The 15,347-nt window shown below is 46.9% G+C and overlaps 1 protein-coding gene across 3 annotated transcripts in view; it reads left to right on the top strand.

Annotated features, from left to right (window-relative positions):
- Positions 1-15,347, top strand: part of MTMR14 (myotubularin related protein 14) — a 91,121-nt gene that overhangs the window by 12,487 nt on the left and 63,287 nt on the right. For all 3 annotated transcript variants that reach the window (XM_028719719.2, XM_028719718.2, XM_028719717.2), the window contains exons 3-8: positions 4,060-4,168; positions 4,813-4,888; positions 7,172-7,232; positions 8,444-8,566; positions 10,339-10,412; positions 14,470-14,540. In XM_028719719.2, the coding sequence (XP_028575552.2) occupies positions 4,060-4,168; positions 4,813-4,888; positions 7,172-7,232; positions 8,444-8,566; positions 10,339-10,412; positions 14,470-14,540 (514 nt within the window). The remainder of the gene's footprint in view (positions 1-4,059; positions 4,169-4,812; positions 4,889-7,171; positions 7,233-8,443; positions 8,567-10,338; positions 10,413-14,469; positions 14,541-15,347) is intronic.

Here is a 15,347-nt window from a genome sequence, read left to right as displayed (position 1 = left end):
GTTTTAGGGGCTGGATATGTGAACTGCACAGGGTAATAGAATATTCTATGGGACTTTAAGCTGGCGGTACTTGCTTCCTCGCTCGTCCTTAAAAGAGGTTGTTGTTTTTTTTAAAACACAACTGGAAATGTTGTACTTTATGTATTTTTCATAAGCAGGGGTCTGGGTTGCCATAGCAACCCCTTTGGCTTACAGAGGCTTTTAAGAGGACTTGGGAACTTTAATGGAGTTGGCATAAAATCATTGCGCTTTGGGCACGGTTCTCGGCTGGGCACCGGCTCCTGCCTGGCATAACCGCAGCGTTCTCCTGTGTGTCGGAGGGAACTGCAGCCGCGAGTTCAAAAGCGTCCAGTTCCCTGGCACCAATGGGTGGCCGGATGTGTGTTCCTGGCACCCTCCGGCTGGGCAGGTGGCAGGGCTTTTCTCCTGTCCCCGAGGACGGCACACATAGACAAGGTGCCCAAACGGCAGCTGTGCCGTGCAAAATGTTCCGTGCTTCTTCTTCTCCTCCTCCTCCTCTTTTTTTACTAACGCTACGCCGACATCCGTGGAGAGAGAGAAAGGCATTTGCTCACCCCTAATAAGCAAGAGCTACAGTTCAGGGATCGTCTGTAATGGGGTCATATTATACAACTGATTGGCTGCTGGTGGAAAATAGAAGGATTCTTTCCAGGCGCGATTCAAAGTCCTGGTTATTTCGTTTTGGGAAGCCCCAAAGCAGCTTGGGATCAGGGCACTTGAAGGAGGATGGGGCAGTTACCTTGGATGACAACCAACTGGGATGGCTTTGAAAGAGGATCATCAGTCAGATTCATGGAAGATAAGACTAGCAGTGGCTGGTAGCCCAATGGTTGTGCTCTGCCTCCATGTTCAGGGGCAGCAAAATGTCTGCATATCAGTTGCTGGAAAACCTGCTTTGATCCTTAATAATGTCAACTTCCCCCATCCTGCTAAAAACAAGAACAATTCTCATATTGTTACGTCCCTTATTGCATGCACACAGCCAGGTTTCCTAAAGTGCCAAGCACCAGTTATAAGCATATCTTATAATGCATAAAATATGTTATAACACTGGAGAAAAATACATACAGTAGTACCTCGGGTTACATACGCTTCAGGTTACAGACTCTGCTAATCCAGAAATAGTACCTCTGGTTAAGAACTTTGCTTCAGGATGAGAACAGAAATCGTGCTCCGGCGGTGCGGCGGCAGCAAGAGGCCCCATTAGCTAAAGTGGTGCTTCAGGTTAAGAACAGTTTCAGGTTAAGAATGGACCTCCGGAACGAATTAAGGACTTAACCCGAGGTACCACTGTATGTGTTATTAGCATATACATAAAATTATATGATGCAGAAATAACGTACCACATGCGGCTCGTCACTTTTGCATTGCTGTTTCTAAAAAAAAGCCAAACTCTGCAAAGTTAGATACAAAAAAATCATCTTACACAATGCATATAATATCCTTTTTTTTTTTTTTCAAAAACAGCAATGCAAAAGGGGCTTATAATCAGGCGCCTGATGCAAGAGGTGGTCCAGTGCGAGGAAAGCAACACATCTGATATTTCTAGTATTTGGTCTAACTTGTAGATGAGTTCCTCTCCCCCCCCCCCCCCCCGGCATTTTTTTGGGTTAGCAAAACATTGAGAGGTGGATTGTTAAAGGTGATCGTTTCAAGGAAGACTTTGCCAGTCTGGTGCCCTCTAGACCAGTGTTTCCCAACCTTGGGCCTCCAGCTGTTTTTGGACTACAACTCCCATCATCCCTAGCTAGCAAGACCAGTGGTCAGGGATGATGGGAATTGTAGTTCAAAAACAGCTGGAGGCCCAAGGTTGGGAAACACTGCTCTAGACATTGTGGACTACAAGTCTCAAACATCTGGAAGGCACCAGGTTGGCAAAGGAGCTATCTGGAATATTGTGGAGTTGCAGTGTATCTGTCAGAAAGCTTCGTTTTGCCACTGTGAGGCACTCGAGCGAACCAGAGTAGCTCTTGAGAGACAAGTTTATTGGAGAGTTCTTGGCACTAAGGTGAAGCTTTGAGCCAGATGCTGTACCAGGGAACCTCATCCAATGCGGTGTCTCAGTGATGGAGGGTGTGTGTGTGTGGTTTGGGGTGGACCACAGCTTAATTTGTGGTGCTTCATATATCCCAGTTGCTTACCCAGGCTGAACCTTTGAATTAAATACAGAGGGACCAGGAGTCAACTTAAGCCTCATTAAGGTAATAGAAAGAGTGAGGGGAGGGGCCAGATCTTTTGATCTGACTACTGGAATAAATTTGAAACCATCATGTGCTAATTGGCATCCCTTGGGAACTGGCTGCATTTGACCCTACCTCTCACATGCTCCTTCCCCGGGCCTTGGGAGAGTCTCTCAATCAAGCCACTGTTTCTCCAGTGTCTCTCAAGCATCGTGTAGTCAGCAAAGCCTTTCATGGGCAAAGCTACCTTATTTCTCCTCAACTGCTTCTCTTTCACTCTTCTTTTCATCTCCCATCTTTGAATTCATTTAGCAAACACAGTCCTCTCTGTGGGGGGGGGGGGAGACATTTTTAGCCCTTGTGTTCTCTTATGCAGGCTATATTCAGGTGATCACGCCACAGCTTATTACTCACCATCTGACTGTATGTGCCGCTCCTTTGCTCCTTGGTGTGCTACAATTAAACCTGGAATTCTTCAACTAACCACAGTTTCCCATTTCATCTGGACCAGGAAACAATGGTTATCAGATTGGAACAAGCCAGGATCTTAAACCACAGGCCTAAATAGGTTTAACATCCTGGCTTGTGAAAGATTTCACTGAAATGGGAAACTAGGCTTAATTTGAAGACTTACTGTCTTATTGTGGTGCATTATGGGGAGGGGAAGAGGTGATATGAGACTGGAGCAGTTAGGCAAAAGGTTTAGGCGTATCTCTGTTTATGAAGTCAAGATATGATGATCCAGAGGTGGCCAATTGATGCTTATTAAATCCTGCATTTGTTTTTATCCAGAAATAAAGCAGCAGGTACTCAGACCAAAGTGGAAATGGAGGTGTGTTAGATCCCTTCCCAGGATTTTTGGTAATCCCCTGATCCTGCCTCGTCCCCCTTTCCCATTAAATACCCACTTTGTTGAGAAGTGATCCAGGCTCACTCATTTTCCATTCTTGGGCAGTGTGTTTGAGCATATGGACACATCTCTGCTCCAGATGTTACTGGATTGTCAAAAAAGATGGCATTCAAGGCCTGGTTGTGGGGCAGACGACTTTGGTAGATCCATATTGGGAAGGTGCAGTATGTCCTAGTTGGTTCTGCTGGACCTCTTGGAAGCTTTCAGTACTATTGACCATTTATTCTAGACCGCCTGACTGGGGTGGAACTTTTATCATTTATTTCATGGTGGCTCCATGGTGGCTTCTAGGGTGTCCTCCCATCTTGTCTCCCATGCTGTTCAACATCTACATGAAAACACCGAGAGATGTCATCCAGGGATTTGGAGTTCAGTCTCATCAGTATCCTTGTGACACCCTCTGTGTCTTTTCCATCCAACTCCATTACTAGTTCTGAATTGGTGTCTGATATTAGTGGTGGTGAACAAATGGAAACCTGATCTAGACTGTGGAGATCTGTGTTTGGGTCTCTCCTTGGCGATGACCACCAGCCTTGTAGCCATTGCCATCTCTCTGCTTACTTATGTACGCTATGCTGGTGGGAGAGCAGCGTTAAAATTTCCATCTGTTGGTTAGCTAATCTGAGTCTGGATCCAGGATCTGTTAAATTTGTGGTCGCTGAGCCTTTAAAACAAGGAGACAGTGAACGGTGAGGTGCACATCCTTCGTGGCTGTGGAGTTAACAAAACCAAGCCTTTGGTTAGTGGAAGTCTCTCCCCCCGCCCCATTCCCCCTGAGCTGTTGGCTTCGAAACAAGATGACAGAAGCTACCAGGCTTTACACTGAATGTATGCCAAGACGAGATTTTGCAGTCACTTGTAGCCTGAGAAGCACATCCAGGCAACACCTGTCCCCTCCAATCTGCAGTTGGTGCCTGTGCAGGTAATGGCCTGTTTTGCCTCCAATAGGTTTGAGAGCACTGTCCAAGTTGGCAAGCTGCAAGACCTCATCCACCGCAGTAAAATGGCCAGGTGTAGAGGGCGGTTTGTCTGCCCCGTCATCCTCTACAAGGGCAAGGTAAAGCTCTCTCTCTCTCTCTCTCTCTCTCTCTGTGTCTTGTGACTTTCATGGTTTTCTTTTCTTATGTGGATGTCTCATTGTAGCTTTTGCACGATTTACTGGAGGGTGCCTTCAGCCATGAACAGAAGGCTCTAGAAAGCGGGTGCAGCAATCTCTTGACAACCTTTCTTCGTTGCTCCCAAGTCAAGTGGGCATGCACCTGTGCACACTGAGGCCGGGCTGGCGCCTTTGATAAGCTGCTCCATAACTTGCAGATTTGTTTCAGCTCTACTACCGATAGGTGAACTTAAAGAGGATCCTGCGGGGACCAGCCTAATCCCGTTCATTAACGGTTTGAGGGAGAGACGGTTCAAAGAGCATGTTAATGAAGCGCACAAGGCTGATATTAGTTAAAAAGGAATTGCAAATAGTGGTGCAAAGTAGAATCATGGGGAAATGTAGCTTAGCAGAGGGTTGGGAAGTAATTAAGCCTGACCTGTGAGCCATGCAGACCTCCATCTGGAAGGCGCAGTGCGGACCACGAGTGCAAAGCCAGACTCTCTTGAACTGGGAATGGGGAAAGGCTGGGAGAGGAAGAGGAGGAGGGTCCGTTGCATCTCTGTGCTTTGATGGTCATTTGTTGCATCTCTCTCTTTCCTCAGCATATATGCCGATCGGCCACCCTGGCGGGGTGGGGGGAACTTTATGGGCGCACAGGATACAACTACATTTTCTCAGGTAAGGGAGGTGTAGGTTTGGTAATAGCTGCCATGTGTTATCTCTGTTTTATAACGCTAGTTGGGGGAGCATCCTTGAAAATTGGCGTGAGCAGCAGGCTTGAGCTGCCATTGAGGACAGTGGCTTAGTTCAAAATGGAAACCAAACTCACGTTCCCTAGAAAGCCAAAGCTGGCAAGTTCTGCAAGGAGAGGAATATGCAAAGGGTACTGTCAGGTGGTGGTAACCATTTGTGGCCTTGTCTTGTGGGTCTGCAAGCTCCTCCGTAAGCTTCCTGTTTCAGTATTGGAGTCTGCTCCCAAGAGGGCATCTTAGTTGCATGTCTTCAGCGATGAAGCAATTGCGGGAATCCCTGGTTGCGCAGGAGAATTGTGACCAGGGTGGCTTTTTTTCGTTCTTCAGACACTGCTGCATAGATTCCACATTTCAGAAACGAAGCAAAACCTCTGAGCCAAGGGAGCTGCCTGTTGCACAAAGAAAATCTGATTTCCAACTTTCAAGTTATGCAAAATATGACATTTAGAGAATTGTCCTCTTAATTATGGGGACGCGGGTGGTGCTGTGGCTTAAACCACAGAGCCTAGGATTTGCCGATCAGAAGGTCCCAATCTCCGCGACGGGGTGAGCTCCCGTTGCTCAGTCCCTGCTCCTGCCAACCTAGTAGTTCGAAAGCACATCAAAGTGCAAGTAGATAAATAGGTACTGCTCCGGCAGGAAAGTAAACGGCGTTTTCGTGCGCTGCTCTGGTTCACCAGAAGCGGCTTAGTCATGCTGGCCACATGTCCCGGAAGCTGTATGCCGGCTCCCTTGGCCAATAAAGCGAGATGAGCGCCGCAATCCCAGTGTCGGTCACGACTGGTCCTAATGGTCAGGGGTCCCTTTACCTTTACCTCTTAATTATGGCTAGCTGCACTCAATGCTAAGACTCCCCTTCCCTATTTTCTGATTGGCCGTACACCTTCAGGAGGTCATAGCAGCATTAAGGTCTTTAACTTGGGTGGGGAACCTCTGGCCATATTTGGTCCAGCACAGGTCCCAATCTGGCTGGGGAGGCTGTTTTCCCCAAACCACACCCAGCTGCCCCATAGCTGGCGTCACATATGAGGAGTCAAGCGTAGGGCAGGTACAGGTGCAACTGGATTGGCTGTGTGACAGACTTCCTTGTGGGGCAGCCTGATCACACAGCCTATCGCTGCAGAGAGTTGCATTGAAGTCCCCATCAGCTAAATGGGTGGTGAGGTCACGCCTGTTGTGATTGGCTGTGTGCCTGAGTTGTGCTGATGGCCGGTGACTCTAGCCCTGCTTTCTGCAAAGGATCCGCTGCATGACTCAGTTTCCTGAAGGCATCTCTGTTGCATTGCTGATCTCTGCAGAAAGCGGCTGAGCCACAGCCCTGTCCCTGGTGTCTGGGAAGCGCTGAGCAGGACGCTTGAGCAGGTGAGCTGGACAGGACACATGCCAATCATCTGACATCATTGTGATGTCAGGTGGCTGTCAGGTAAGCTGTCCCATGGGGTGGAGGCAAATAAGGATCTGGTCCACTGGGCCAAAAAAGTTCCCCAATCCTGTTTTTTGTTTTGTTTTGTTTCTTTAAAGAAAGAGTTGAAACTGTTAGTGTTACTGCATGCATCAATTTCTTCATCTAGACTGAACGAACAGTCTTGATTTATGGCCAGCACCACTTGCTTTACCATGCAGGAAGCAGGCACCCGTTCCGTATCCACTCAATATGTTTCACGTCAAAAAACACTTTAAATATAATATTTAATGTTATGCATAGCACTGAAAAGTAAAAAGATAGGGGTAGTGTCAAATATACCTGGGTGGTCCAGGAGAATATATGAGCGTGGGACTCTGATCTCTTCAGAGCCATGAAGTCATTGAGTGCCAGTGTGGTGTAATCTGTGTCATCTTAGCTGCTATATCTCAGCCTAGCCTACCTCGCAGGGTCGTTTTCAGGGTCTACATCACCTTGGAGCAATTCCCCATCAATGAAACGAGGGGTGGGACTGAAGGGAAAAGCTCTGTAATAAAGCTGGTCCTGTTGGTAGTATCCTTCCAGTTTGTGAGGCGGCAAGCGGGTCGCTTACATGGGACGAGCCTGATGATTTTAGGACTCGCTCATCATCACAAACGACATCTTACATTATTGGAACACGTGGGAAGTCCAGAACCATGCTTTGTGGGAGAAGTGCTGAGATTCTTATGCCAGCTGATCCAGTCTGTTTAGGGCAGAGGTTGTGACTACTAATATATTGAACTTCTCTCGGTGTCTTCTCTGCAGGGGGCACAGACGATGCCTGGGCAGATACAGAGGACATGTCAGAAGAGGACTCTGCTTTCAGGTCTGTTTGACCCAACCACCTCCTACAAATATGTCAGACAAGGTTTTGACTCCTTTTTCTTCATGGATCTGCTTAAGCTGGCATGGCAGGGAAAAAATGTAAGAGGGACCTTTCCTGCCACCATGGAGCTGCAGTAATAGAAAAACTTGCACTTCCATAATTTCATCTCTCCCAATGCAGGGAAGTACTTGACTGTTGTGGGTCACAAAGCAATGGTTGGTGTTCTGTGAGAACAGGCCAGTCCAATGATGCTTTTTCTGGGCTGCAGTAGAGTTCGTGGGGGGGGGGGGGGAGTAAGGATCGTATGGGAGGTGGACTACACACTTGCTGCCAATATTTCTTCTTGGGTTTGTTTGTTCTTTTAATTCCACGAACCTATAGCCTGCTGTACTATATTAAGGCACTTGGAAGTGCTTCGCAGTAGAATTTAAAACAAAACTGGAGAACAACTCACAAAAAGCAGTCCTAAAATCTCAGCATAGAAATATCAATAATAAAATACTTTCAGACTTCGGCGAGATCAAAAGAACAGTTTGAAGCAAAACTTTAAAAACCCATCGGCAGAATGGGCTCCATTGTTAGTGTATAGCTTGCCGTTTTAAGATTATTCCTTCTGGTAATTTTAGGCCAATTAAAATCCTCTCTCAAGGACTTGCTTGTTTGCCACTCACAGGGCAGTGTTGGACGTGTGTGACTTCTAAATTTGATTGTTTAACTGGTTTGGCTTTGCTTTCCCCCCTCTCCCAAAGCTAATTCTGGAGGCCTTAATTCTGGAGGTTGTTGGGAACCTCTTTGGAGTTCTCAGGAACCCCTATAGAACCACCCCCAGAATATGGGGTGAGGTCAGGACACCTAAATCAATGTATGTTTTCATAGTAGATGTGCTCCCTTACAAGAACCTCCAGAGATTTGGATAAAAAATGTAACCTGTTTTCCTAAAGAGGTTCTTCAGATACTTTTACTACTGAGCTGGGGCACCATCCACCAGGGAAGTTCTCCTGCAAAAGCCACGTTGAAATCAACGGGTCTTGCACAGGAGAATCGCCCGGCTTATCATGTCTTTGGTTTTGGCCATTGTAGAGCATTAGCACTGTTGTGTGAAGCGTTTTGTGTTGGCTTGTAGGACTTGCTTATGCCTTGATTCTGCTAATCTGAGCCTTCTGCATTTCCTCCTCCGGGCAGAAAACCTCACCCCTTGTCCTGTATTTCAGAAATGCAGACTCGCAGCTGTTCGACAAGGTCCGAGGTCATGACATCAAGCTCTTGAGATACCTGTCGGTTGCGTACATCTGTGACTTGATGGTGGAGAACAAGAAAGTGAAGTTTGGCTTGAAGTAAGTACGGGTGCCATTTGTGTGTTGTGCGTCCCAATTGGCTGCTGGCAAATTTTGAGAAGCACTGCAGGTGAAGGATGCTCCTGAGAGCAGGTGTAGGACAGCGGTCAGATTTAGATCAGGGATACTGCACAATGGTTCTCACTGTTGCCTAAAGCTTCCTGAGTAACTAACCTCAAGCAGGTCCCTATCACTCAGCCTCAGCTGCCTTCAAGGGGGTATTGCGAGGATAAAAGGCAGGAGGGTAGAGTTGGGACGGGGAAGCTGTAGGACTCCAGATATTGAACTGCATCTCCCATCATCCCTGACTATTGGCCATGCTGGCTGGGGCTGATGGGAGTTGGAGTTCAGTAACATATCAAGGTTTCTCCATTCCTGCTGCAGAGAAAAGGGTGGGATAAAAATATATTGAAATGAGTTTAAAAAAGTAAAGGAAGCCAAGTTATTGCTGCTATCTGGATATAGCAACCAGGTTTCATTTTCAGCAGACGTTCCTAGGGTCGTTCTCTCTCTTTTGACTTCTCTTCGCCTGCCCTGCTGGAAAGAGGCCCCAAATGGAGGAATGTGCCGAGTGCCTCTCTGTGTTTTTGGCCTAGGTTTGTTTTTCCTCTAGCGTAGAGCACCCTGAAGTGTGGTTGCAGATAGTTGTTCTGCACATAATGCAAGGATAGAATGCTAGGTAGCAGCACTTCAGAATGCAAATAGGTGAGGAAGTTTATTTTTTATTATTATGGTCCCATACATTAAAATGCAAGGACACGGGTGGCGCTGTGGGTTAAACCACAGAGCCTAGGACTTGCCGATCAGAAGGTTGGCGGTTCAAATCCCCACGACGGGGTGAGTTCCCGTTGCTCGGTCCCTGCTCCTGCCAATCTAGCAGTTCGAAAACACGTCAAAGTGCAAGTAGATAAATAGGTACCGCTCCAGCGGGAAGGTAAACGGCATTTCTGTGTGCTGCTCTGGTTTGCCAGAAGCAGCTTAGTCATGCTGGCCACATGACCTGGAAGCTGTACGCCGGCTCCCTCGGCCAATAAAGCGAGATGAGCGTCGCAACCCCAGAGTCGGTCACAACTGGACCTAATGGTCAGGGGTCCCTTTACCTTTACCTTACATTAAAATGCTCTTTGCGTGTAGCAAAATAGAGATGTCAGAGAGAAGACTACACTGAACTTTTCTCTTACGAGTTTGCTCGCTATGTGCAGGAATCATGTTTTATAGTGCGTTGATCAGCTCAAAGTCTCTGCCATAAAATGCTTGCTTAATTAGGCAGGGTGTTTTTGTTGTTGTTGTTGCAGGGAGCTCTTCCAGGTCTTGGCAGGATGCCTGCCACTTGGTAGCCATGAGCTTAAAAAGCTTGGCTTGCTTCATAAATGAAATTGTTTTGTGGCGTTCTGCATTCAGCGTGATGCCATTTCTAATTCCCCACCCCAGACTCATCAAAATTAAAAACAAACAAGCTTCTGTTGGAGAGTAGGCGTGAAGGGTAATCCAGCCAGGTACTTCTTTGTAATCTTCAAGAAAAGGGAAAGAAAAAGAATGCCAGATGGGATAATTTAAGCACAAAGAGTAGTTCATGCCTTAATTGGAAAGAGATCCTGAATGTGCAGTTATTCTCTGTAAACTTTGTTGGTGAAAAGCTGAGATTATTCGGGGTGGGGGCGGGGAGCAGCAAGGGATATTCGGCTGACTTTGTTGAGGTTGGCCCACAATTGCCACGCCATGCCAACCAGCTTCACACACGTGTAGTGCGTTTCTCTGTTTTCCTTCCTTAGTGTGACGTCTTCCGAGAAGGTGGATAAAGCACAGCGCTATGCAGACTTCACCCTCCTCTCCATCCCGTACCCAGGTAGGAAGGAAGCGTTCTGAGGGACCAGCAGCAATTCCGCACAGCTGTCTAGTGCAGCCTTCCTCAGCCTGGTTCCTTCCAGATGTTTCGGCCTACAACTCTCAACAGCCCCAACCAGTGCAGTACAGTGGTACCTCGGGTTACAAACACCTTGCGTTACAAACACTTCGGGTTACAGACTTCGCTAACCCGGAAGTAGTACCTCGGGTTATGAACTTTACCTCAGGATGAGAAAAGAAATTGTGCGCAAGCAGCAGGCCCCATTTGCTAAAGTGGTACCTCAGGTTAAGAACGGTTTCAGGTTAAGAACGGACCTCTGGAACGAATTAAGTACGTAACCAGAGGTACCACTGTATGTCTGGCCCTGGGGCTGATGGGAGTTGTGGCTCAAAACACCTTGAGGACCATTAGGTTGGGGAAAGCTTTCCTACTGGGAAGAGGGCAGAATGGCTATGAGTGGTTTCTCCCACAGTAAAATAGAAGCACCTCCAGTATCCAAGGAGACAAAACTCTTAAGGGGTGCGGAATAAAATCACCTCTTTCATTTACAAAATTGTTCCAGTTTCTTTAGCGCACCCAACATATTTCAAGAATTGCACGGTCTCTTCTCAGAGTCCCTGCTTGTCTCGTGATGGAGGAGTTCCTTTGTCTTTTGGGAGAAAACTCTGGAAATATAAGGCTCCTCAGTCAGAGTCTAGCAGTCTCTAGGCCCATGGTTTTTAGACCGGATCTCTGTTGCCCTTCCATGCTCTCACTCCCACAAACCCCCACGGGAACATAGCCAGTAGCACATCGAAAGTGGATGTTGCTGCAAATGGATGTCGCATGCCGGGATAATGGGTGACTGCAGGAAGGATGCGTCCTTGAATTTGGCATCGCTGCTCACCCGCCATGCTGGAACTCAGGTTTTCCCCTGCTTGCTATTTCCAAGCCTGGGATTCTGCTGCTAGGAAACAGCGAGGAAACTCACGGCAAGCAGGTGCTGACCTGGAAACTCTGCAAAGTCTTGAAATGCTGTGGCATGTTCCTCGAGAGGCATTACGTGGGGGGAATGAGCACATGCTTAGGTGCTCGACATCTTCTAATGGATGGGAGACCCACACTGGGAGTGTTCCAATTAAGGTCGCATCAAGCCATGGGTGAATTGTCACCACCAGAACATGGCTCTGTAATTGCCAAGGTTGTTTTTTCTTATTATTAAAGTTTGTGAAGGCTTCTCAAACCAATCTAGGAAGTGCCTTTATGTGTGTGTGTACATATATATTTATATGTATGAGAATCCATTTTGAATTCAAGTGGCATGATGCTCTAATCGCAACTGGCCCAAACCTTGTCCCAGTTTGGCATGACCATTATGCTTCATATAGCCTAGCTTAAGGTCGCATCCACTCCAAACATTTAAAGCACTATTAAACCACTTTCAGCAGCCCTGGAGGATCTCGGGCACTGCAGTTTGTTCAAGAGTGCCGGGAACTGTAACCCTGCAAAGTTAGCACCCTTAAGAACCTATAGTTGTCGGGATCTCCGCTCAGCCAAGCTGATAAAGCTCATTTTCTTCCCCCAAGTCCTTCGGAATCGCCTCCCGGCGTGTTTAACGACCTGAGCCTTTGATAAGGCTCCAAGGCACGTTCCATTCAGCAGAGTTTCCAGCATAGGAAAGAGACGAGAGGTTTGGGCTACATGGTTAAAGAGTTTTATTTCTTAACTATGCAGACAAAAAACACATCCTCTCTCTATGAAAGCAGAGAGCAACTGAACAAAGGAAACAGGAAACCAGTAACATCACATCCGTCTCTAGTCTCCCGTGAGATTTCCAATAGCCTGGGCTGTCTCTGGAATGTAAACAGAGTCCTGTGACTCCAAGCAGCTGCTCAGTGGCAAAACAGAAACTAACACAGTTCCCAGGGTTATTTGGAGGAAGACATGACTGTTAAAGTGGGAAATAATTCTTTAAATGTATGGCCTGGATGGAGAGGAACTGCCCTCTCATTCTGAGAGACTGTTTTAGAAATCGACCAGCCGGTGCGGTGTTGTGGTTAAGAACCCGCGTTCAGAGGCCCACTGGTCATGAAACTCACTGGGTGACTTTGGGCGCAGTCATTACCTCTCAGCCTAAGCTACCTGAACCTAACTCACAGGATTGTAGTGGGAATTAAATGAAGGGGAGAACCCTGTACCCCACCTTCAAACAAACAAATTTGTGTATCTGAAGAAGTGTGCATGCACACGAAAGCTCATACCAATAACAAACTTAGTTGGTCTCTAAGGTGCTACTGAAGGGACGCGGGTGGCACTGTGGGTTAAACCACAGAGCCTAGGGCTTGCCGATCAGAAGGCCGGCGGTTTGAATCCCCGCGACGGGGTGAGCTCCCGTTCTTCGGTCCCTGCTCTTGCCCACCTAGCAGTCCAAAAGCACGTCAAAGTACAAGTAGATAAATAGGTACCGCTCCAGCAGGAAGGTAAACGGCGTTTCCGTGTGCTGCTCTGGTTCGCCAGAAGCAGCTTAGTCATGCTGGCCACATGACCTGGAAGTTGTACGCCGGCTCCCTCGGCCAATAAAGCCAGATGAGCGCCACAACCCCAGAGTCAGCCACGACTGGGCCTAATGGTCAGGGGTCCCTTTACCTTTAAAGTGCTACTGGAAGGAATTTGTAAATTTATTACGATGATGATTAAAAATAGACACCCGGTCCTTCTTCCCAAAGGAACCCAGAGACATTTTCATATGGCTACGTGCAAATAACCTCTGAGCATTTATATCGCTTTGCAGGCATGAATATTTCTGTTGTGGAATAAAACTGTTAAGGAGCAAACGCTTTAAAACATGGTTTGAAGAACCAATGTGTCGCGAACTTTGTTCCCCGCCCTGTGGCCTCTTCTTCACTGCCAGCTATTCCAAGCGAGGGGATTTCAGGCTTCTCCCCTGCCAGCAAACACCATTTCAAGAGTCTCTTCCTTTTCCAAACCAGCTTTGGGGGGTGGGGAAGCGGGTAGCTGAGAGCCATGTGCCGATGCATGAAATGCGCTCGCTGGGGCAGAGTTTGAGAGCGCGGTCCCTTGGCTGGTTTCAGCTTCTGGCAACAAGCCTTGCCTGCTGCCTGGTGAGGGCTGCCAGTCCCTGTTTCCTTGTTTGCCACTGAGTCTCCTGTGACCTCTTGGTGCTGGGCTGGTGGTGGTGATGGCAGTGGTCTGACCTCTTGTGACCCAGCATCTGGCTCTAGCCCTTAACACACTGTTTGTCCTGGACTCTTGATTCTGGAGGACAGACACAGAATGTATCCTCCCTCTACCTCAGAAGCGGCTGAGTGGCAGGGTGGATAAAAAAATCAATGGTTTTTAAAAATAAAAAAATGGATTATTAAAATTTAAATCAGATTTTTATTATTTAAATTGGGTTTTTAAAATAAAATGATTCTGGAGGAAAAATCTTTTTAAGGATAGTTTTCTGTTTAGGTTACATTATAGTCCAAAGGCTATTCATCAGGAAATAAGGATTTGTTTTAAGTTTTTCATGTGTGCTAAAACTGAGTTTTTTGGGGTTTTTTTAAGTTTAACCACACCAGTTAACAAACATGGATACATATGCTATAATGTTATTGCTTTAGTTAAATAAATTGTTTAAATTGTTGTTAAGAAATTGATTGTTTTTCTCCTTCCAATATAGTACAGCAGAAAAGTTCTCCAAATATAAACAGTTAACTTATTAAACCTCACAATCATTTCATCATTATCTGTCTGTGTGTTTCTAATAGTACAACCAAATCAGTAATTTTTGATGTAACTGTAAAAGCTACTCTGAAAATTTATTATTCCCAAAATGAAACCTGCATCTGGTTGTAAATATTAAGATTATATCAGCAAGAATGAGTCTTTCTGTAAAAAAAAGAGAGAGAGAGATTTATATCAAGTCTTACTGACTAGTGATTTAAGTCGGGATTTAAATTTATTTGATTTAAATCGAATCCACCCTGCTGAGTGGGAAGTCAAGTCTGGATACTACCCTGTGCACGTTCATTCACGGATTCCCTCTCACCCTCTCCTTTTTCTCTTCACGCAGGCTGTGAATTTTTCAAGGAGTACAAAGAGCGGGGCTACCGGGCGGAAGGGCTTGTTTTTAACTGGAAGCAGGTACGGGGGCAGGCCGTGAAGCAGAGTTGCCGCGAATCTCTTCCAAGATAAACTTTTTCGTTTTTACCGATGGCCCAAGCTGTTTGCGAACCAACTCTGGGAGCAGAGACCTAGTGTTTGTTTCTCTGTAGTCACTGGAATGTCTTCGCGGGCTTAATTTTGAGCCAGAGTCCATGTTCCCAGTGCTAGGACTCAATCCTGGAATGTGAAACAAGTGGGGTTTACGGCCAGCCGGCTGTGTCCTTTCCCAGACTCCTCTGTTTCCTTTTTCTGCCTGCGCTTTTCCACTTCTGAGGGCCCCAAACACTTGGTTTCTCTGGCCACTGAGCACTGGGTTCTTTTGGGGTCTCCTTTTTGGGAGTGGGGCTCAGTTTTTTGCACACATGTGCAACGCCCAGGGTTTCCCCCCCCCCCAAGGCCCTCTTGTGTGTTGATAGATATGCTTTGGCATAACTATCAACACACAACTATTACAACTATTAAGGATTGTAACTTGGCGAAGGAGTTTCCCATTAGTATGTACAAGTAGGGGTCACTGCAACATGGACTTGTTTCTCTTCAGGTTTCCATCGTCCCTATTCCATCCCTTCTTTCCCAGGTTCCTCTGCTCAACAAGCAGATAATTCAACAGATTACCGTATTTTTCACTCTGTAGGACGCACCCGACCATAGGACGCACCTAGTTTTAGAGGGGGAGAACAAGAAAAAAAAATTCTCTCCCTCTCTGCGCAGTGCTCCTTCAGCGAAGTGGCAGAAGAAACGGGGCCCCTTCCATTTCTCCTCCCGTTTCGCTGAAGGGGTGCTGCG

Source organism: Podarcis muralis, chromosome 2, assembly GCF_964188315.1.
Source record: "Podarcis muralis chromosome 2, rPodMur119.hap1.1, whole genome shotgun sequence".
In the NCBI taxonomy this organism is placed as follows: Eukaryota; Metazoa; Chordata; class Lepidosauria; order Squamata; family Lacertidae; genus Podarcis; species Podarcis muralis.
Note: the sequence above shows the minus strand (reverse complement) of the source record. Positions and strands in the feature narration are given on the sequence as shown.